Source organism: Callionymus lyra, chromosome 16 (assembly GCF_982586985.1).
Source record: "Callionymus lyra chromosome 16, fCalLyr1.hap1.1, whole genome shotgun sequence".
NCBI classification, from domain to species: Eukaryota; Metazoa; Chordata; class Actinopteri; order Syngnathiformes; family Callionymidae; genus Callionymus; species Callionymus lyra.
Window position 1 is genome coordinate 16,527,248 of NC_141833.1, and position 21,933 is coordinate 16,549,180.

The 21,933-nt window shown below is 33.9% G+C and overlaps 1 protein-coding gene across 2 annotated transcripts in view; it reads right to left on the minus strand.

The window, feature by feature from the left end:
- Nucleotides 1-4,365: 4,365 nt before the first annotated feature.
- The window catches only part of LOC148063964 (contactin-associated protein-like 5), a 67,511-nt gene continuing 49,943 nt past the window's right edge, over nt 4,366-21,933 (minus strand). For both annotated transcript variants that reach the window (XM_087810955.1, XM_087810954.1), the window contains exons 11-24: nt 20,441-20,547; nt 19,095-19,214; nt 18,117-18,317; nt 15,755-15,917; nt 15,545-15,672; nt 14,433-14,603; nt 12,540-12,752; nt 9,036-9,275; nt 7,977-8,201; nt 6,594-6,721; nt 5,711-5,795; nt 5,441-5,650; nt 5,271-5,342; nt 4,366-4,653 (exon numbers count right to left, since the gene is read on the minus strand). In XM_087810955.1, coding sequence (XP_087667081.1) covers nt 4,466-4,653; nt 5,271-5,342; nt 5,441-5,650; nt 5,711-5,795; nt 6,594-6,721; nt 7,977-8,201; nt 9,036-9,275; nt 12,540-12,752; nt 14,433-14,603; nt 15,545-15,672; nt 15,755-15,917; nt 18,117-18,317; nt 19,095-19,214; nt 20,441-20,547 — 2,251 coding nt within the window. In that variant the 3' untranslated portion in view covers nt 4,366-4,465. The remainder of the gene's footprint in view (nt 4,654-5,270; nt 5,343-5,440; nt 5,651-5,710; nt 5,796-6,593; nt 6,722-7,976; nt 8,202-9,035; nt 9,276-12,539; nt 12,753-14,432; nt 14,604-15,544; nt 15,673-15,754; nt 15,918-18,116; nt 18,318-19,094; nt 19,215-20,440; nt 20,548-21,933) is intronic.

Sequence of the window (21,933 nt, forward strand, 5' to 3'; positions counted from 1 at the left end):
TTTGCCCTCGACTGTCAATCAAACACGTTTGAACAAATCAATCAAAATCATTTTTAGAAAAATAGAAAAAATATATATTAGACGTTTTTTTATTTTGTTCAAAACGAGAGCAAAGACCTCTGCCAAGCAGCTCATTTTTTTAATACCAAAAGTCACATTTATTTTGTCTCTATCGTTTTCTACTGTTTTGGCATCAGTGACAGGGATGAGCTCAACAGGACAGCAGGGGGCAGTAGAGTTACAAGAAATCACAGAGTGCAAGAATAAATATGATTATTTTTTAATATTAATGAATCCTGAACATAAACAAATCGATTATCAACGATATAAATCAAATATGAACAAATCAAATGCATTTTTATTATTTTTTTTTAAAACTGAACACAGTAAAACCTACTTTTTCTTCATAAAATCTTTTTATGCAAATTAAATGTAAAAAGAAAATGTGCTAAGATTGAAAAAAAGCTTAAGACAAAGAAAAGGGCTAATTGTCAATACATTCTTAAAAAACATTGTCCTTGAAATTATCAGACATTAAAAAAATAGTGTGAATAGTTATTCTAGTAAACGGAAAATATTTCTTTTTGAAAACAATAGTTTTCGCCCGAAAAATGTTTAATAAATAAAAGAAAAACATTTTAAATATCATTAAAATATATTACAAGTGTGCGAGACAATTAGAAAAAACATCTACATTCTTATATAAAAAATTGCTCTTTGAATTATTTTGATTTGTTAAATTAATAAACATATTGAAAACTTTTGAAAGAAAAAAATATCATAATATAAAAAAAAACAATTTAAACTAATGTTCTAAAGGTGTAAATTAAAAAGTATTAAGTTTGAACATTAATGTGATGAAATTAAATTACTTAAAACAATTTTAATAAAAAATGTTTTTTATATAAAATAAACTTATTAAAAAAAGTTACAAGTTAACCATTATGGCAGAATAATTAATATAATTATCGTGACGCGGCTGCAGTACCACGTTTAACCAGCAGAAACAATCGTCAGTCTTCAAACAAACTAAAAACGAAGCGTCACTGAAACATGTTTGTTTTCTCGACGTGACGAGTCGACGACTCCAGCTCTTCACGTTTGTTATTGAAGACGAGGCGCTGAAGTCAGAGGTGTGCGAGCGTGAGATGAATATTTAAGGACGAAAACCTTGACTCACCTTCGCTCTCAAGATAACACAAGTATGGATTATCCTCCCGGTTCTGATCCGTATCTGTGGCTCGTCATCGGATTGATTCGATGAAACAACTTCCTTTGTTGACAGGAAGTGAAGACGACTTGAACCGTCAAGGTTTGATTCTTCAGGTCGACTCATCTAGGAAAATAGAGGAGCTAGATCTGACCCAGGACCTCCTCAGATCCCAGGAGGGGGTCACACGACTCACAATCCTCATCATCCACCTTGACCTCTGACCTTTCGCTACCGATTCATTAATTTCACGCGAGCTAAGGCGCTAACAAGTTATTGTTCCGACGCTAAACAGCAACGATTAATTCTGGCTCCGACTCGGTTCTGATCCACTTTTGTCGGCTCAAAGTTCCACGAATAAACCGAAGGAAATGATTCATGAGCAGTGAAGACGACACTTTGAGAACGTTCACGTCAAGTCGTCCTCGCAGGAGGTTCCAGCGAGTTCTGGATCAAACCGAGCTGTTGGTGTTTGTGCAGAGTCGGCAGAAAACTGTCGACACAGAAGCAAACTCCAGGGAGAAGAAATGAAGGAGAAATCAGTCACGAAGAAAAGATATTTATATATTTTAAAAAAAAGGTTTTGGAAGTATTAGAAGTACAAATTGAAGTGGATAAAATAAAAAAATATCTATATTTTTAAAATGCTTCTATTGAGAAAATGTCAAAAAATTAAAATAATTTAAAACAAAGTAGTTTGAAAAGGTTTTGAAAATGTCATCAGCAAAAAATGATTGAATTCGAATTAAATTAGTTTAAAAAAAACCTTGAAAAGATCATGAATTTGAAATACTGTACTGCAATAAAAATGAAGATATTTTTAAAAATACTTTACATTTGTTAAAACCGGTACATTTTGCAATATTATTGAGTTAAAATGAAAATGATTTAAACAAATAATATTTTTTTAAAGATTTATAATTTGAAAATAAACGGAGTGAACATGATAATCATTCAAACCTAATTATTAAAAAATGTTTTGAAAAGATGTAAAATGTTAAATATTGTAAGTGAAAATCAACTTATTCGAAACAAAATAGTTCCAAACAGGAGTAGAAAAGATTAAAACATTTAAAATGTAAAATTTAAAATAAAAATAATTAAGACAAAATTGTTAAATGAATTTTTTTTTTTTAAACGTTTTAAATATTGCAGGTAAATTTGAAAATCCAACCGGAACAGCTCAAATAAACATATAGAAACGATGTAAACTTTGAAATATTAGCAAAATAAAATGTTATTATTTGAAACTAAAAAAACAAAAACATTTTGAAAATATGTCAAATTTGAAATTCAGCAAATAAAAATGTTATACTTCAAACAAAAGAGTTTGGAAAAGAGTTAAAATGATGCTAGTAAGTGAAATATAATTTAACATATAAATATTCTTCAGGTATTTTCTAGAAACTCAAAGACAAACTGATCACTGGAGACCATGTGACACCAGAGCAGCAGCTGATTGGCTGCTGAAGGCAGATAAACCTCACCTGATGTTTTCGTCTCCAGGGACGTCTGTGTCGACGCCAAAGAAGATGAAACGCTGGTTTATTCTTCTGATGTTTGAGCCATCGATCCTCGCGGGAGTTTAACCGACAAACGTTCAGCCAAAGATGTTTCTGGGATCCATTGTTTTTCCTGACAGTTGAATCAACGTTTCTTCAAAAGATTATATTCATGATCCAAATGCTCTTAATACTTAACGTTATGTTTTACAAAATAAAAGCTATTTTTCTTGTATATACAGTATATATATATATATATAAAAAAACATGTACATGTTTTCCCAAGTGCACTGTTTCTATAAGTGACACCGCAGACAAGAGATAATCACTCAAATCCATGCAGGAGCCGAGGTCTGCAAACACAGTTTGATTTCCTGATAGTTAGACAGTAGTTAACTTAACTTACCACCTTGTAACACATCATTTATTATTATTATTTATTATTTGATTGGCTAGGCTAGTTAGAAAATATATGTAGTAGTCCACCTAGTTAGTGGCCAGGCTAGATAGATAATATATTTCCTAGCCTAGCTAGTGGTAGTCATTTCCTCTAACTAGCCTAGCTGGTGGCTCAACTACCTAGTGGATAGCCTACTTAGAAAACACATTTCCTCCAACTAGCATAGTGAATAGCACACCTAGCTAGTGGCCGGGCAAGAAAGATAACTAGCCTAGCCTAGCTAGTGGTTGTTATTTCCTCTAACTAGCTTAGTTAGTGGCGCAACTAGCTAATGGATAGCCCAGTTAGAAAATACATTTCCTCCAACTAACCAAGCAAATAGCACACCTAGCTAGTGGCTAGGCTAGATAGAAATTACATTTCCCTAGCCTAGCTAGTGGCGCAACTAGCTAGTGGATAGCCTACTTAGAAAATAAATTTCTTCTAACTAGCCTAGCTAATAGCACACCTAGCTAGTGGCCAGGCTAGATAGATAACTAGCCTAGCCTAGCTAGTGGTAGTAAGTCCCTCAAACTAGCCTAGCTAGTGGTGCAACTAGCTAGTGGATAGCCTACTTAGAAAATATAATCCTTTAACTAGCCTAGCTAATAGCACACCAAGCTAGTGGCTTGGCTAGATAGAAAATATACTTGCTAACCTAGCCACTAGCCAGGTTAGTAAGTATATTTCCAACACTTATAACACTTCGATCTTTCTGCATGTTTTAGATCAAAACGTAAATTGTTTAAATCTACAATGAAAAAATTATTTCTAATATCGAATTATTATAAGTGTTGAGAGTCGAAGTTAGGAGGAAGTAAAAATGAAATTCTTCCAGGAACGATACAAATATAAAAATAGATTCATGTTCTGAGAGCGAAACGTATTATTCCAGGTTTACTGTGTTCTAAAACAGCTACATTTTACAAAGAAGAACAAGTACATCTACGCTCTGAGTCGCTCTGAGTCACACACAGGTGAACGAGTCCTCGACTCGACATTGTCGATTTGTAACTTTTAAAAAAAAGAAGAAAAAAGTACAACAAAAATGGATTTTATTGGAGAAGTCGTGAGATTATTTACATCTGAGTTGAATAAATATAAATAAATAGTAAATATTGTCAGCAACAACAATCAAACGACAAACGTTTGTTTTTACACAAACCTGTCAGTCATAACATGTGTGTGTGTGTCACACACTCGTCATCGTCCAGGAGTGTGTGTGTGTGTGTGTGTGTGTGTGTGTGTGTGTGTGTGTGTGTGTGTGTGTGTGTGTGTGTGTGTGTGCGCCTGACCTCGGCCGGAGGTTAAATCTCAGTCAGACGAAGAACTTTTGTTTTTTTTTCCATGGACGTTGGTAGCGTCAGAGAGGAAGTCCTGGTTGTCATGGTGATGAACCGTCGCACACTCGCGGCTACGATACGTCTTTTTCCTGCGGTGGACGACGCAGGCGCTGACGGCGAGGACGGTCAGGAGCACGAAGACGACGGTCGCCATGACGCCTGAAACACAAATCATTCTAAATTGGACTCTCTGGGATGGATTGATGGAGACTGACAAAAGATAAAAGATTCATTGATTGTGTCAGTGGAGTTTCGTTGTAATATTTTGAGTAAAAATGAAAATGATTTAAATAAATAGTTTAAAGAAATGTTTTTTTTTTTAATAATTGTTGATTAAATTTTATTTAAAAATGTTGAAATATTGTGAGCAAAAATGAAAATAATTCAAACATAATAATTTTAATAGTTTTAAAAAAAAAAAAAAGGATAACATTTTAAATATTATCGAATTTAAATTAACATTTAAAATAGCTAACAGACATTTTCTTAAGAAGTGTAAAATTAGGTAAGTAAACGTTTAACTAACTAAATCAAAAATAGTTCAAATATGTTTTTTAAGGTTTTATGTATTGAAAGTATGATTTAAGAATGATGGATAAAATGTAAGTAATTCAAACAAAATAAATAAATAAAAAGGTTTTGAAAATATAAACTTAAATAGAAGTAGAAAAATTGCAAGGAAAAATAAAAAAAAATGAACAAAAAAGGTTTTAAAAGATTTTTGAAAAGTTGTAAAATTTGAACAATTGTTTTTTATAGTTATTCTACCGTCGTACCTGCGATCAGAGCCGAGCTGGAGTGGACAGTGTTGACCAGAGGTCGACCGGAACTGGACGAACCAGCAGGATCTGCAGCAACAGAGACGGTGACGACAGCAGCTTCACACGACCAGTGAGACGTCGCGATGCGTCGTGATGTGTCGTGATGTGTCGTGATGTATCGTCACCTGACACTCGTCCAGTCGTCTCGGTCGTCCGGTCGGACTCATCAGAACCACAGCTGGACCTGAGCAGTGAGCCGCGGACCTGGACCACCCCTGAGTCCTCGAGCAGCGCCGCCTTCAGAGGAGCGACCCGGTTGAAGAGCACGGACGACAGACACCCGCTGAAACCCGAGGAGACCAGACGGGCCGAGTCCCGGTCCAAGTGGGAGGAGTCTAGAGACGACACGATACTGAGACTCTCTCGGGTTTGTTGGACTCGAACCTTCAACTCACCGTAGACTCGGCCGAGCAGCAGCTGCTTCACGGCGCTGAGATCCGGAGCCGACGTCAGATTGAACACCTCAGAGTCCTGATCCACCTGCAGCAACAGCGACACCATGTGGACGAAAAGTTGACGTTTAAGGGAATGTTGACTTGGCAAAAATAAAAAAAAATGGTGTGAAAAAAGCTAAAAATAGTTTACATAAATTAAAAAAAATACAAGTTTAAGAAAATACTAATTTATTAATTTTTAAAATACACTGAACAAAAATGTTACAATAATTGTCTGTTCATAAAATAGTTCTTTAAGAAAAAATAAAATAAAAACTTAATTTAGCACAACTCACTAAAATGTTATAATGATAAAATATATTTATTTATTTCAATTATTTTTTCATAAAATAAACAAAATAAAAATTGGGGGAAAAAATAAAGTAAAAAAAATATTCACAAAAATATTTAAAAAAAAATGTAATCCTGAATAAATAATAAAACTGTAAAAAAAAGTATAATTTGAAAAATGCACAATAATATATATAACAGAAAAGAAAATGTGGGAAAAAATACTAAAATGCTTGAAAAAGGAAATTTCCAGGAATTTCCATAAATGTGAACATGATGCGAAAAAAAAAGTCTTGTTCCTGAAAAATAAATTGTATTCTAATAAAAAAGTAAAACTTGAAATGGTGAAAAATGATTAAAATAATAATGAGCAGACAAAAAATCTGGAGAGAAAAAAAGTGGTTTCCTTCGATAAAAAATCAAAATGTAAAAAATGTAGAAAATACCAGAAAATAAATGCAGGAAGTAAGAATTGCATTGAAATTGACGAATGTTGAAAATAATGAATCCAGAATTATAAATATATATAATAATTAAAGAGAAAATCATTGACCTGCAGCTCAACAGTGTCCAAGCGTCGCTGCAGCACCAGCGAGTGCATCTGTCCGTCAATCATACTCGTGGCTCGACTGAGAAACACCTGGACGTCTGTGCTGCTGATGTATCGAACCTCCAGACCTCCTGAGGACACACAACAGACACACAACAGACACACAACAGACACACAACAGTCACACAACAGACACACAACAGACACACACCACTGAAGAGAGAGTCCTCCACACAGAGTCACACCAGTGCTGCAGTAAACGACATCAGCAACTCTGGGATTTCTTTGAACACTTGAGCTTAAGTGAGTTTACGACCGAGTCAGACTTAACGTCAACTTCTCTGCGGGTCATTAACACGGAGCAGGAAATCAATCCTGATAATCCTGCTGATGCTTCGACGCTGAAAACATTCACTCGCAAGGAAAATGTTATTATATTGTTATATGTTTTTCATTCTAGACTTGAAACTTGTTTATATTTATATGATGATCATCAGAACGTTTTGAGAACCTTTTGTTCAAACAATAATAATCATCAAACACTAGAGTAAATATAGACAAAATAGACAAGGCAACAATAATAATAATAATAATAATAATAATATAAATAATAATAATAATAATGATGATAATGGTAATAATTACAGAAAATATCCAAAAACATATTCAGAAATCTTAAAAACAAGAAAATAAAAATATAACCGAAAAAAAAAGAAAATATATACTTAAGAAATATTGTAAATTATAATGGAAATATAAGAAAATATAATAATAATAAATTCTCTATTAAATGAGATTTTTAAAAAATATACTCCCCCCCAAAAAAACAAGTACAATATCACAACAATAAATATATATAAAATGTTATATTTAAAAAAATATATAAAATTGTAAGAAAAAAAAAGAAAAAAGAAAACAAAATTTAGCTAAAGATCAGAACATGTGTATATATTGTCTTTATATATATATATACATTTTTATATAACTTATAAAATATAAGTGAAATAATTAATCCAACAAATGATTGAACACAATAAAATGATTAAAGTTTTTAAAATTCTTAAAATAAATGCAAAAAACATGGAACGTGGAAGAAACTTATGTTAAAAAATAAATAAATCAGTTTTGGAAAAAAAATAAAAAAGCACAAAATATCCTGTAAAAACAACAGGTTTGTTTAAAAAATAATGAAAAAAATCTATATGCAAAAAAAAAAAACTGAAATAAAAAATTATATTAATGAAATAATTGGAAATGATGATTCGACTAAAAATGATGAAATAATGCAACAAAAAAATCCTGCAAAAATAACTGGTTGCAAATGTAAATATATGAAGATATTAACAATAAAAACGTGAAGATCAGAAGCTTCAACACGAGTCTCACCGTGTTTGTTGAGGACCAGGGCGAGGAACTCTCTGTAGTAGGAGCTGACGTAGAGCAGCAGAGCTGGACTCTGGCTGGTCCTGAAGCTCAGAGACACGTTTTCTCCGCGCAGCGTCATGTCGGAGTAGATGGAGGACGGAGCAGCACTGATGTTCCTCATCAACTCGTACGGCTCCTTGAAGGTGTAGCTGACGGAGGTCTGCGGGGAGAAGCTGGCCGACACCTCTGGACCATGAGGAGGAAACAAACACATGCTAACCATTAGCTGAAGCTAACGAGAGCAACTTGAGGTTTGGTTCTTTATTTTAGTGTCATGGTTCAGTATTTTCTTTAGAATTCTGCTTCTAAGATCCACCATTTTGACTTTCCACTAACTTTAGACCCCCAGACAATTGCTAATCATTTAGCTGAAGCTAACAAGAGCAACTCGAGGTTCACAGTTTGGTTAATTATGTGTGTCATTGTTCAATATTTTGGCTGTTCTTTACTTTTAATTCTGCATTTAAGATTCATCATTTTGACTTCCCAATAAAATTAGACCCATCAAGATTTTGTTTTAATTGAGTAGGTGAAGCTAACTATGGCAACTCTCAATGCAATCGTACACATTTTGGTCTCATTGTTGGCTATTTTCTTTGTTTTGTTTTCAATTCTGCATCTGAGATCCACCATTTTGACTTTCCACTAACTGTAGACCCCTCAGACGATACTTTTATCATTTAGCTGAAGCTAACAATAGCAAGTTAAGGTGCAACGATATACAGTTTGGTCCTTTTTTGGTGTTATATTCAATATTTTGGTTGTTTTGTTTTCAAATCAGAATCTAAGATCCACCATTTTGACTTTCCACTAACTTTAGACCCACAGACGATTTCTTATCTTTCAGCTGAAGCTAACTATATCAACTTAAGGTTCACAGTTTGGTTCCTTATTTTGCTGTAATATTCAATATTTCAGTTGTTTTCTTTTCAATCCTGCATCTAAGATCCACCATTTTGACTCTCCACTAACATTAGACCCCCGTCCAACCATTGACCTCTCCAGGGACGGAGGCAGCACCTGTCTGGCAGAAGACTCCGGTGTAGGCCGAGCGGCTGCAGTCGCACTTGAAGCCGTTGTCTCGCTCCACACAGCGGCCCTGGTTCCGGCACAGGTGAGCGTAGCTGCTGCAGTGACCCGGGCAGCCCGGGTGAACTCCAGGCGTGATCCTGGCCCGTTCCTCCAGGTCCAGGGTCGCCCCGTTCAGCTGCAGGGAGCGGATGCAGCCGCGGAAGCCTTTCTGTCTGGACGCCGTTCCTCCTGAGGACACCAGACATGAGTTAGCGCCCCCTGCTGTTGGCTGTGGTTCATCATTCATCAGCAGGTGATGTTAAGAAGATCCAACTCTAGGAAGAAACTCATGAATAAACATGTTGCTGCTGCTGCTGCACATGTTCAACAACCTGATTTACTGACGGTTCTGTTTCCTCATCTCTACCTCTGTGGCGATTCACACACATATAATTATGTACACAACTTTCATGCACACGTTCATATTAATGTACACATTATGCTCGCACATGTTTATATTTATGAACACAACTTTCACACACACTTTTATATTCAAATACATAACTTATGCACACCTTCCTATTAAGCACAATTTTGATGCACATGATTATATTAAAATTCACAACTTTCACGCACACGTTCATATTAATGTACACATAATTCACGCACTTGTTTATATTTTAACTTTATTACTAAAATTAACTTTTTTACTCACACATTTACATGGTTTTTTTGCACATGTTTATATTAAACTACACAATTTTGATGCACATGTTTATATTAAATTATACAACTTTCACGCACATATTTATATTAAACTACACAATTGTGATGCACTTGTTTATATTAAATTATACAACTTTCACGCACATATTTATATTAAACTACACAATTTTGATGCACATGTTTATATTAAATTACACAACTTTCACACACATATTTATATTAAACTACACAATTGTGATGCACTTGTTTATATTAAATTACACAACTTTCACACACATATTTATATTAAACTACACAATTGTGATGCACTTGTTTATATTAAATTATACAACTTTCACGCACACGTTCATATTAATGTATGCATAATTCACGCACTTGTTTATATTAAAATACACAACTTTCATGCACATGTTTTCTGATGTACACAACTTTCACGCACACGTTTATATTAATGGACACAACTTTGCACAAAATTGAAATACACATTATTCCACACATTCATATTAACATAAATATGTTTCACGCACAGGTTACTATTATCTTGCACACTTTTGATCCACACATTTATATAAAATTAGACAACTTTTTTACTCACACATTTACATGTTTTTTTTGCACATATTTATATTAAACTACACAATTTTGATGCACATGTTTATATTAAATTACACAACTTTCACGCACATATTTATATTAAACTACACAATTTTGATGCACTTGTTTATATTAAATTATACAACTTTCACGCACATATTTATATTAAACTACACAATTGTGATGCACATGTTTATATTAAATTACACAACTTTCACGCACATATTTATATTAAACTACACAATTTTGATGCACATGTTTATATTAAATTACACAACTTTCACGCACATATTTATATTAAACTACACAATTGTGATGCACTTGTTTATATTAAATTATACAACTTTCACGCACATATTTATATTAAACTACACAATTTTGATGCACATGTTTATATTAAATTACACAACTTTCACGCACATATTTATATTAAACTACACAATTTTGATGCACATGTTTATATTAAATTACACAACTTTCACACACATATTTATATTAAACTACACAATTTTGATGCACATGTTTATATTAAATTACACAACTTTCACGCACATATTTATATTAAACTACACAATTGTGATGCACTTGTTTATATTAAATTATACAACTTGCACGCACATATTTATATTAAACTACACAATTGTGATGCACTTGTTTATATTAAATTATACAACTTTCACGCACATATTTATATTAAACTACACAATTGTGATGCACTTGTTTATATTAAATTATACAACTTGCACGCACATATTTATATTAAACTACACAATTGTGATGCACATGTTTATATTAAATTACACAACTTTCACGCACATATTTATATTAAACTACACAGTTGTGATGCACTTGTTTATATTAAATTATACAACTTTCACGCACATATTTATATTAAACTACACAATTTTGATGCACATGTTTATATTAAATTACACAACTTTCACGCACATATTTATATTAAACTACACAATTTTGATGCACATGTTTATATAAAATTATACAACTTTCACGCACATATTTATATTAAACTACACAATTGTGATGCACATGTTTATATTAAATTACACAACTTTCACGCACATATTTATATTAAACTACACAATTGTGATGCACTTGTTTATATTAAATTATACAATTTTCACGCACATATTTATATTAAACTACACAATTTTGATGCACATGTTTATATTAAATTACACAACTTTCACGCACATATTTATATTAAACTACACAATTTTGATGCACATGTTTATATTAAATTACACAACTTTCACGCACATATTTATATTAAACTACACAATTTTGATGCACATGTTTATATTAAATTACACAACTTTCACGCACATATTTATATTAAACTACACAATTTTGATGCACTTGTTTATATTAAATTATACAACTTTCACGCACATATTTATATTAAACTACACAATTGTGATGCACATGTTTATATTAAATTACACAACTTTCACGCACATATTTATATTAAATTACACAACTTTCACGCACATATTTATATTAAACTACACAATTGTGATGCACTTGTTTATATTAAATTATACAACTTTCACGCACATATTTATATTAAACTACACAATTTTGATGCACTTGTTTATATTAAATTATACAACTTGCACGCACACGTTCATATTAATGTTCACATGATTCACACACAGCTATATATTAATGTACATACGTTCATTTTCACGCACACGTTCATATTAACGTTAAGAACATATAAATAATTATGAAACATGTGAGAAACATATAAATATATAATAAAATACTGAAGCAGGTTCCAGTGATTAATTCAGAAGTAGCTTCAACATCAGCAACTCTGGACTCGTTGAACCGACTCATGATGTTCATCATCATCATCACTTTGAGAAGCTTCAGTATTTCCTTCACACTCGTCAGACGCATGAATCATGGATGGAGGTCACAGCCTCACAGTCTCACAGTCTCACAGTCTTGCAGGAACTTCTCGTCCCCGAGCGCGTGATTACATCCCATAAATGCTTCATCGTCTCCTGAATAAACCAGTCGTAGCGATCCTGGAGAACCTCAGTGACGGTCCTGAAGGTCCTGAAGGTCCGGAGGCTCCGGGTCAATATTGATGAGTGAGATCATCAGATAATCCAGCCCTGGATTAACGTGTTTACTCGGGATTACCTGGTTATTATCGTGACTCACCCACGAACAGTTGACTGTTGAGCTGCAGCTGCTCGCGCGCGTCCGTCCGCCGCGTCTGCGCCGGGAGCTCGTCCACCTGCAGCGTCGCCTCCTTCACGTTCCTCTCGGCTCGGACCCGGTGCCAGCGGTCGTCGTCCAGCCGGGGGCCGGAGACGAGCCGGACCTCCAGGGGCCCGGAGCCCACGTCGAAGGAGAAGACCACCTGAGAGGAGGCTGAGAGGACGTGATGTTTACACCGTTGTAGAGGATTTATGAACAAAGTTTCATCTGAATATTGAACATTTAAATGTTGAAACGTTTATCTTTTTACATTAAAAGTTTGAGGTTTTTTTAGCATTAAATCATTTAAAAACAAATGACATAAAAAAGTTTATAGATAAATATTTTCTTTACACATAAAGTTTGATATTCAAATTCCAGTCACAAATATATTTTCTAAATTCAAAATGGTTTCATTCAAAGTGTTTTAAATTCAATATTAAATGTTATAAAAGTGTCTCCAGACATTACTAGAAGAGAACCGAGCGACTTGGTTCAACATGATTGTACTAGAAGTTTTTTGCTGTCATAAAGTTGTATTTGTTGTGGTATTTACATTTCTGTTGTAGTATTTCTCATATTATTTATATTTGTTGTAGTACTTATATTTCTGTTGTAGTATTTGTTATAGTACTTATATTTCTGTTGAAGTATTTGTCATATTATTTAAATGTGTTGTAGTACTTTTATTTCTGTTTTAGTATTTGTCATATTATTTATATTTGTTGTGGTATTTATATTTCTGTTGTAGTATTTCTCATATTGTTTCCATTTGTTAATTAATATTCCTTCTTCCTTTTCCTCTTCTTCTTTTTCTTCTCCTTCTTCTTACTATTCTTACTCTACTTCCTTTTCTTATTCTTTCTATTCTTATTCTTTTTCCTTTTCTTCTCCCTATTCTTCCTATTCTTCTTCCTTTTCATCTTCCTTTTCTTTTTCCCTTTCTTCTCCTTATTCTTCCTATTCTTCTTCCTTTTCATCTTCCTTTTCTTCTCCTTCTTCTTCCTCCTATTCTTCTTCCTTTTCTTTTCCCTCTTCTTCTTTTTCTTTTCCTTCTGCTTACTATTCTTACTCTATTTCCTTTTCTTATTCTTTTTCCTTTTCTTCTTCCTTTTCTTTTTCTTTTTCCTTTTCTTCTCCTTATTCTTCCTATTCTTCTTCCTTTTCATCTTCCTTTTCTTCTTCCTTTTCTTTTTCCCTTTCTTCTCCTTATTCTTCCTATTCTTCTTCCTTTTCATCTTCCTTTTCTTCTCCTTCTTCTTCCTCCTATTCTTCTTCCTTTTCATCTTCCTTTTCTTCTTCCTTTTCTTTTTCCTTTTCTTCTCCTTATTCTTCCTATTCTTCTTCCTTTTCATCTTCCTTTTCTTCTTCCTTTTCTTCTCCTTCTTCTTCCTCCTATTCTTCTTCCTTTTCATCTTCCTTTTCTTTTTCTTTTTCCTTTTCTTCTCCTTCCTATTATTCTTCCTTTTCTTCTTCTTCTTCTTCCTATTCTTCTACTTCTTCTTCCATTTCTTCTTCTTCTTCTTCCTTTTCTTCTCCTTCCTTTGCTTCTCCTTCTTCTTGGTCCTGTCTGCAGTGTTGTGCGAGCGAGTGCACGCGTGAACCATAAGCTCCGCCTCTGATTGACTGTCTGACCTTTTTATCGTGTCTAATTAGGCAGAAAGAAACGACTGCGCCGCTGAAGGACGGGCCTGCAAAGGTCAGACGCGATGAGTGGAAGGTCAGCGTCGTGATGTCAGAACTCTGCATAAACATGTGAGAAATCATTCCGAGTCCTCAGGTTGGCGGTTCAACTCCGAGTATAAATCCACACGTCAACACGTGGGTATAATCCGGATTAAATCCCGGACTCACCGCTCATCTGGATCCTGATGAAGTCCTTGATGCCGAGGACCTCCAGGAAGACTCCGGAGGACGCGTTGGTTTTGAAGAGGAAGGAGACGTCGAGGCTCAGGGCGGCCTGGACGCTCGGGAAGTGGAGGTATGACGTCTCCTGGTGGAAGAACGCCGCGTTCCAGAAGCTCTCTGGAGGATCAAACAATTTGGATCAGATTATAATCTGTCCCTGCGGCGGCCATCTTGGTTTTAACGAAAAAAGGGCTAAAATGGCGGACGTTAAGGGTGGAAAGTGTCCATCCATCCACACTCAATTTTCACACTCATTGCACACTACATTTTCGAACACTGCTAACTGAGACGCACTAGTGCACTCAAGTACACAGCAAGGGTTTACTTTCTCTTACAACAACTGGCCAGTAGGTGGCAGTGCACGGAAGTATACTAGGGCCATCGGAATATTAAATAGTTGACATTTTTTAGTGAAATAATGTTGTTCTTTTAAGCATTACATTATTTTTTGGAATCATTTAATTCAGTTATTTCTATATTTAAAGTTTGTCTTTTTGTAATTGAACAATTTCTTTTTTTATATATTTAAAAAATATATATATATATTTTTTTACACTTAGCGTTTGATATTCTAATTCCAATAATGAAAAATATTCTTAATCATTTTTGATTTTTTCATTTGTATCCTTTTATATTCAATATAAAAAAGACTTGATCTCCGATCTCGGTTAATTCCTAAGCAGCCAACATTTTATATTAGAATTTAAAAGACTATGAATGAAAAAATGTTGAATTTAGAAAAAAAAAAGGAGTAATTAATGGAATAAAAATATCAAACTCTACGTGTAATTAAAAAAAAAATGTAATCATTAAAAAAATTAAAACAATTAAACTTTTCAATATAGAACATATTGAAATAAATTATTTTTAAATATAAATTAAATGTCAATCATTAAAATAATTAATTAAAGTATTTTTTAATAGAATTAGTAGCATTTGTCATACTACTTTTATTTGTTGTATTAATTGTAATATTTCTGTAGTATAAAAATATTCCTATCAGTAAAATTCCTCGTATTCAATAAAAAAAAGTTTTTTGTTTCAACATTTGAACTTACTGTCTCCATGACAACGCAGCGGTCCCACCTGGTACGCCGCCTCCGACCCGGGCCTCCTCACGTCCCCCAGAAGCAGCGACCTGACGGGGAGACTGTCCTTCCGGGTCAGCAGGCCCGAGTCTTCCTGCCTGGAAAAGGGAAGAAATCGGAGTCGGTTCTCTTCGTCCACGTGGTGGTCGCGGTGGTATTTCTGTGTACTGAACGTAGTACCACTCCATACGGTCGGCGTCGCAGTTGCAGTAGTGCTGCGTGTCCACGCAGTCGCCCTGAAGGCCACACGAGCACTGCTGACTCCCCGGCTGAGCTCCGGCCCAGTACGTCTGCAGCTGACCCGGACCGGCCCCCCCGAACCACCAGCTGAACGGGGACCCCTCTGAGGATACCAGCAGTCAGTACGTGTGTAGTATCATGTACACTGATGAGTATTACCACCAATGTGAGAACATACAAAGATTTAAACAAAGTGTTTCAGTAGTATTTGCTATATTACTTGTATTTATAGTAGTCTAGTATTCCTAGTATTCTAGTATACTTGTTGTATTTGCCATATTACATTTTTGTAGTATTATTATTATTTGTCTAGTTGTTATAGTATTTTGAAGTAATTGTTACAGAAATTGTATTTTTCATAGTAGAATGTTTGTAGTATTTGTCATTATACTTTTACTTTGTGTAGTGCCAGTAATACTTTTGTAGGATTTGACATATTACTTGTAGTATTTGACATGTTACCTGTATTTTTGTAGAACTAAAATAGTTTTGTAGGACATATAATTAATTTATACCTTTTATTGGTTGTAGTATTTGAATTGAATAATATTTTTATTATTTGTCACAGTAGTTCTATTATTTTTCATTTTACCTGTAGTTTTTGTTAGATTACTATCATTTGTTGAAGTACTTATGTTATTTTTGTTTTTGTAGTATTTGTTTTGTAGTATTTGTGATATGTCTTGTATTTGTTGTAATCTTTACCATTTCTTGAGGATTTCTCATTTGTTATAGAACTTGTAGTAGTTTTGGAGTATTTGTCATAGAACTTGTACAAGTATTTGCATATTATCATTATTTGTTTATTTGTAATAGTATATTGAAGCAATTGTTATATAACTTGTATTTTTAATAGTACTTTTAGAATTGTTGTAGTATTTTTCATTATTCTTGTAGTATTTGCCTTATTACTTGTATTTTTGTATTACTGGTATAATTTCTAATGAATTTGTTATAGTACTATTTAGTATAATATTTAGTTACTATATGGTGATATTTTTTTGTAGTATTAGTAATATTATTTGTTTTTGTTATTGCACCTAAAATAGTTTTTGTAAGGATTTAATATATACATTGTATTGGTTTTAGTACTTTTTTTTAACATGTTATGTAACAATATTTGTTCTAGTATTTGTCATATTACGTGTATTTGTTGTAGTTTTTGTGTTTAGTAAAGAAAAGGTTTGAAAGCGTCGATTGCTGTGAGTCGAGTCACATGAGTTGCTTGTAAAGGTTTCGTCGACTCAGCTCTTCTTTCTACAGTAAAATAGATTCTAGTTGTTTCTCTATTCGTCCTTCTGCACTTTCACTCGCTCCATTCATCATCCTGTTCACAAGACCCAACACAGAAGTACTACATGTTTTTACTCTTGAATTTTTGTAGGATTTCAATAGTTCTTGTTTTATTTGTATAAGTACTTGCTGTACTATTCTCATACTATATGTTGTTGTATTTTTGTAGTATTTGACAAAGTACTTGTTGGTTGACACGTGGTAGTACTTGTTATAGTACTTCATATTATTATTATATTATCATATTACTTGTATTTGGTGTATTACATGAAGGGTTTTTGCCGTATTTGCAACTTGTATTTTTTATAGTATCAGTCGTAGTACTCATGGCTGTATTTGTTGTGGTTCTCGTTTTTCAGTATTTGTTGTGGATCACGTTATACTATTTTCTTTAGAAATGTTCATCTTGTTTTTTTTTGTAATTATTGTATTTGTGGAAATACATGTTGTTGTATTTGTTAGTACTTATGTGTAGTAAATAAGTGTAATATTTGTCATAGTAATTGTTTCATCATTGCATTATTAGTCAGAGGTCTTCAAGTATATATCGTAGTACATGTTGAAGTATTTTATGTGATACACTAGTAGTAAAATTGTATTTGTATTGAAGTATCCCTTGAGGTGCTGAATATACTACTAGCTGTTGAAGAATCAGAAATAATCACAGCTGTAGTACCTTAATAGAAGATGTAGTTGGATGAGAATTGTGGTCATAGTATTTCTGTGGTAGTATCAGAAGCAGTACACAAATAAAAATGATATATATATTTTTTAATAATAGTATGAGTAGAGCGAAAATACATATATTTTTCTTAAGTAGTATTTGATAAAACAGGAATAAGTATTTTTACAATATACTTTTATAGTAGTTATAGTAACAGAGGTATAAGTATAATCTAGCGTAGATACTAGTATGTGGTAATTGATGAAGTTTTAGTAGTTGTAGTAGTATTTTGATGAACTACAGTGAGTGACAGGTGACAGGTGGTCACATGACGTGAGAAAGCACCTGGCGTGTTGAGGAGGCGGGACTTCCTGCAGCGGTAGGTGAGCTCCTGCTCGCAGTGCTCTGATTGGCCGATGGTCGCCAGCAGCTGCTCCTCCTCCAGCAGGTAGTCCAGGTGGATGGAATGTTGGTTTCCTCCCCGAGAAGGTCGAACTGGGGTCAACTCGGTGTTGTTGTGCTCCAGCACTGTCCACGTGTCGCCCTCTGGTGGTGACACACAGAACTCAGAATACAAAGGTTGATAAACGTCTTGGAAAAATGTATAAAAAACAACAACAATAAATCGAACAACTAGAACAATTACTATGACAAATACTTTAAAAAGTACTTAAAGTACTACGAAAACAGAACAAGTTCTTCAACAAATGCAAATGATGTGACAAATACAACAAAAATACAACAAATACTAGAACAAATAGAAATTATATGACAAATGATAGGAAAAATACTTTTAGTTCTACAAAAAATTTCAAATTAGAAATACGACAAATCATACTACAAATACTGGAAAAAATATAAGTAGTATGACAAATTCTCCTAAAATACTAAAAAAATAGAAATAGTATGCCAAAAAATACTACAAATACTACAACAAATACAAATAATATGACCGTTTCTACAAAATTAATTACTATAACAAGTAGTACAATGGATTCAACTAAAATAATTAAAGTTCTGAAACAAATAAAATAAATATAACCAATACTAGAATAAGTACTAGGACAAATACTCCAATAAAAACAAGCAATATGACTTGTAGTACAAAAAAAATACAGATTCTACAACAAATACCAATAATATGAAAATCCAACAAAATACTTCAAATACTAGAAAAAAAGTGGTTGTAATTTGTATGTACTTAAAGAAAAAGAAAACAAAAAAACTTGAACATTGTTTAGTCGACAACAAAGATTATTCGAGTATAAAAAAATAAAATTCAAGTGAGGAATCGAGAAGTAAAATGAAAACCACGTGAGTCACCTGTCATGTCGCAGAACACCAGCTGAGCTCTGATTGGTCCACTTCCGTCCACGTCCAGGTAGAAGCGTCCTGAGGATCTGCCGTCGTGCTTGTAGGCCTCGCAGGACTGCTGGTGCAACGCTGAGGAGCAGACATGGATCACGCAGACATGAAGGATGGCGAGCGCTGGAGGAGGTGAAGGTTCACAGCAGGAGCTTCACACCACAGTTCAGGAGTGGCGTGATGAATGGAGGACGATCCAGACTTTCTCTCGCAAACATCTTCTCTCTGTCGTCGACTTCCTGCTGCAGTTAGTGTTTCTATCGTAGAGAATCTGAAGGTGCTGCAGAATCTAAGGCTGGTCGGAGCTCCGTCATTCAGGAGAGACTCAGAGTAGAACTGGGAGGAAATTTTACATCATTTTTACGAAAGATTTATCAATATTTTATTGGCATATTTAGGTTTTCTTGTTTTTTTGCCTTTTCTTTTCCGACTTGTTAAAAAAATGTGAAATAAAATCAAAAATTGATCTTAAAATAAGATCTAAAAAAAAAAGAAAGAAAATGAATATGGGTAGAAAAAATATGTAGAAAAATAACTTTTTTTTTGTCGATAAATAAGCATTAAAATAAAGAATAAATAAATAAATAACAGGTTCATATGTAATACTAATATCTTTATAAGAGAATACTTGTTTCCCTATTTATTTATTAGAAATTAAAATCGTTTATTATATATAAACAATATAAAACGAATACTATTATTAAACTTAATACTACAATAAGTAAGTAAGTAAATAGTTTTTAGAGAGCGCTTTTCTAGACCAGGGTCACAAAGTGCTTAAATAATCAAAAAATACCCAATAAAATAATTACTTAAAAGGTCAAGACAACACCGAGTACATAAAGAAACATAAACAAAACTTTCTTTTTTTTCCAAAACTAAATTAATTTGCGGAGCCACAACACTTATATTAGTATTATATTTGTACTATACTAATATATAATACTCATATTTAAAGACATTTGAAATGTTTTTTTTTTATTTCTGAAGGAAGAAAAAGCTTAAACTACAAAAAATAAAAATAGAAAACAATTCAACGAAATTAATAAATATCTATATTGAAACTGATAAAACATAAGTTGTTTTTAAAGGTTAAATATTCATACCATATAAACATAACAAACTGAATAGAGTTGATATTCTGATCTATAACACTTACTTTAAAACATGAACTTGAAAACAATAGAGACCAAAAACATTTTGTGGCAGAGAAAGATTATCAAAGAATAAAGTGGAAAAGATTTACTCAAATGATTTTCAGTCACAGTATATATAGTGTAAGACAGAGAGGTGTAGTTACTCACGGCTGCGGCAGGTGGCGCCCTTGTAGCCGGTCTGGGAGCAGTTGCAGTGGAAGCTGGTCCAGGTCTGACTGCAGGTTCCTCCGTGTTCACAGTGGTTGAGGGAACATCTGAGAGGAGAGTCCAGAGACAAATACACAACAGTGATGATGTGTATGTGAGTGTGTGTGTCTCTGTGTGTGTGTGTGTGTGTGTGTGTGTGTGTGTGTGTGTGTGTGTGTGTGTGTGTGTCTGTGTGTGTGTGTCTGTGTGTGTCCTCGGCGTCATTAGTGTGTCCTCGGCGTCATTAGTGTGTCCTCCATCATCTCCTCCACGATTCATCTGGAGCTGCATCTTCAAACCTCCGGGCAACATTTGAACCGTTGAGAAATCTGCCGTCAAAGCTTCCTTTCATTCCCGGGCCAGAACCAGAACCAGAGACAGACGGAGACGCACAGAGTCTCCTCTGAAGGTTCACACGGACGGTCCAAGGTGTTTCAAGATGAAAACGCTCCAGCAGACTTTTATTGGAGCCTCAGACCGGATCAAAGACTCAAAGTCTTTTCCTGCATAATTAGCTCAACGTGGAGTCAGAGAAAAGATTTGCTGGGTTTTAAGATTTGTTCAGATAAAGTTGAGTTCTTTGTCTCTTCGTTTATCGACTCTTAACTCAACTCACAGACATTAACCCGTGAGTCATAGAACACCAACTCGCGGTGAGGTTGCTGTCCACCAGGTGGCGCTGTGGCAGACTAATGACTCACTCAGACTAGTGGTGTATTGGAATGATTCTGTTGATACTTATCACGATACAGGGGCAACGATACGATATATTATGATACTGTAGTAACAATTATATATGTGTAGTATTGTCGAGTACTTGACTCTGGTGTTGTAGTATTTACAGACCACATGACTCTTGACGAAGTCGTAACTGCTTTCATTTGTTTTCAAACAAAAATATGTTCAAAAATCAGCTTCAAAAGCTGCTGGAGTCACTGTATCCTCTCGTCCTCAGTCGACTGCTGCCATCTACAATTTGCACGTCCATTGTAAATTTGAAAAAGTAATTTATTTAAGACAGCCGTTATTGAAATATTAAAACTGTAAAATAACCAAGATAACAAATTAAAATATTATTGATAACAATGAGAAAAACGACAAAACAAATCGATACAATACTGTTGAATATCGATACAGTACTTCGAAGAAACATTGCGATATATCTGTATATCGATGTTTAGTCACACCCCTGGTACACACCACACATGGATTCTTAGTATCAGCGTTAATCAGGAAGTGGCTCTCACTCACTGATCTACTAAACAGGAAGTGACATCACATGACGTCAAAAACTCAATCAAAATCTTAAACACATTTAAAAAAAGGGCTTTAAATTCTGGATGAATTAAATCCGACATATTAATCTGTGTTCGTCTTCCTTCCCTGACGAACAAACATCAACTTCCCTTTTTTCTCAAAAAAACATTTTCGTTAGCTTAGCATCAACGCTAGTA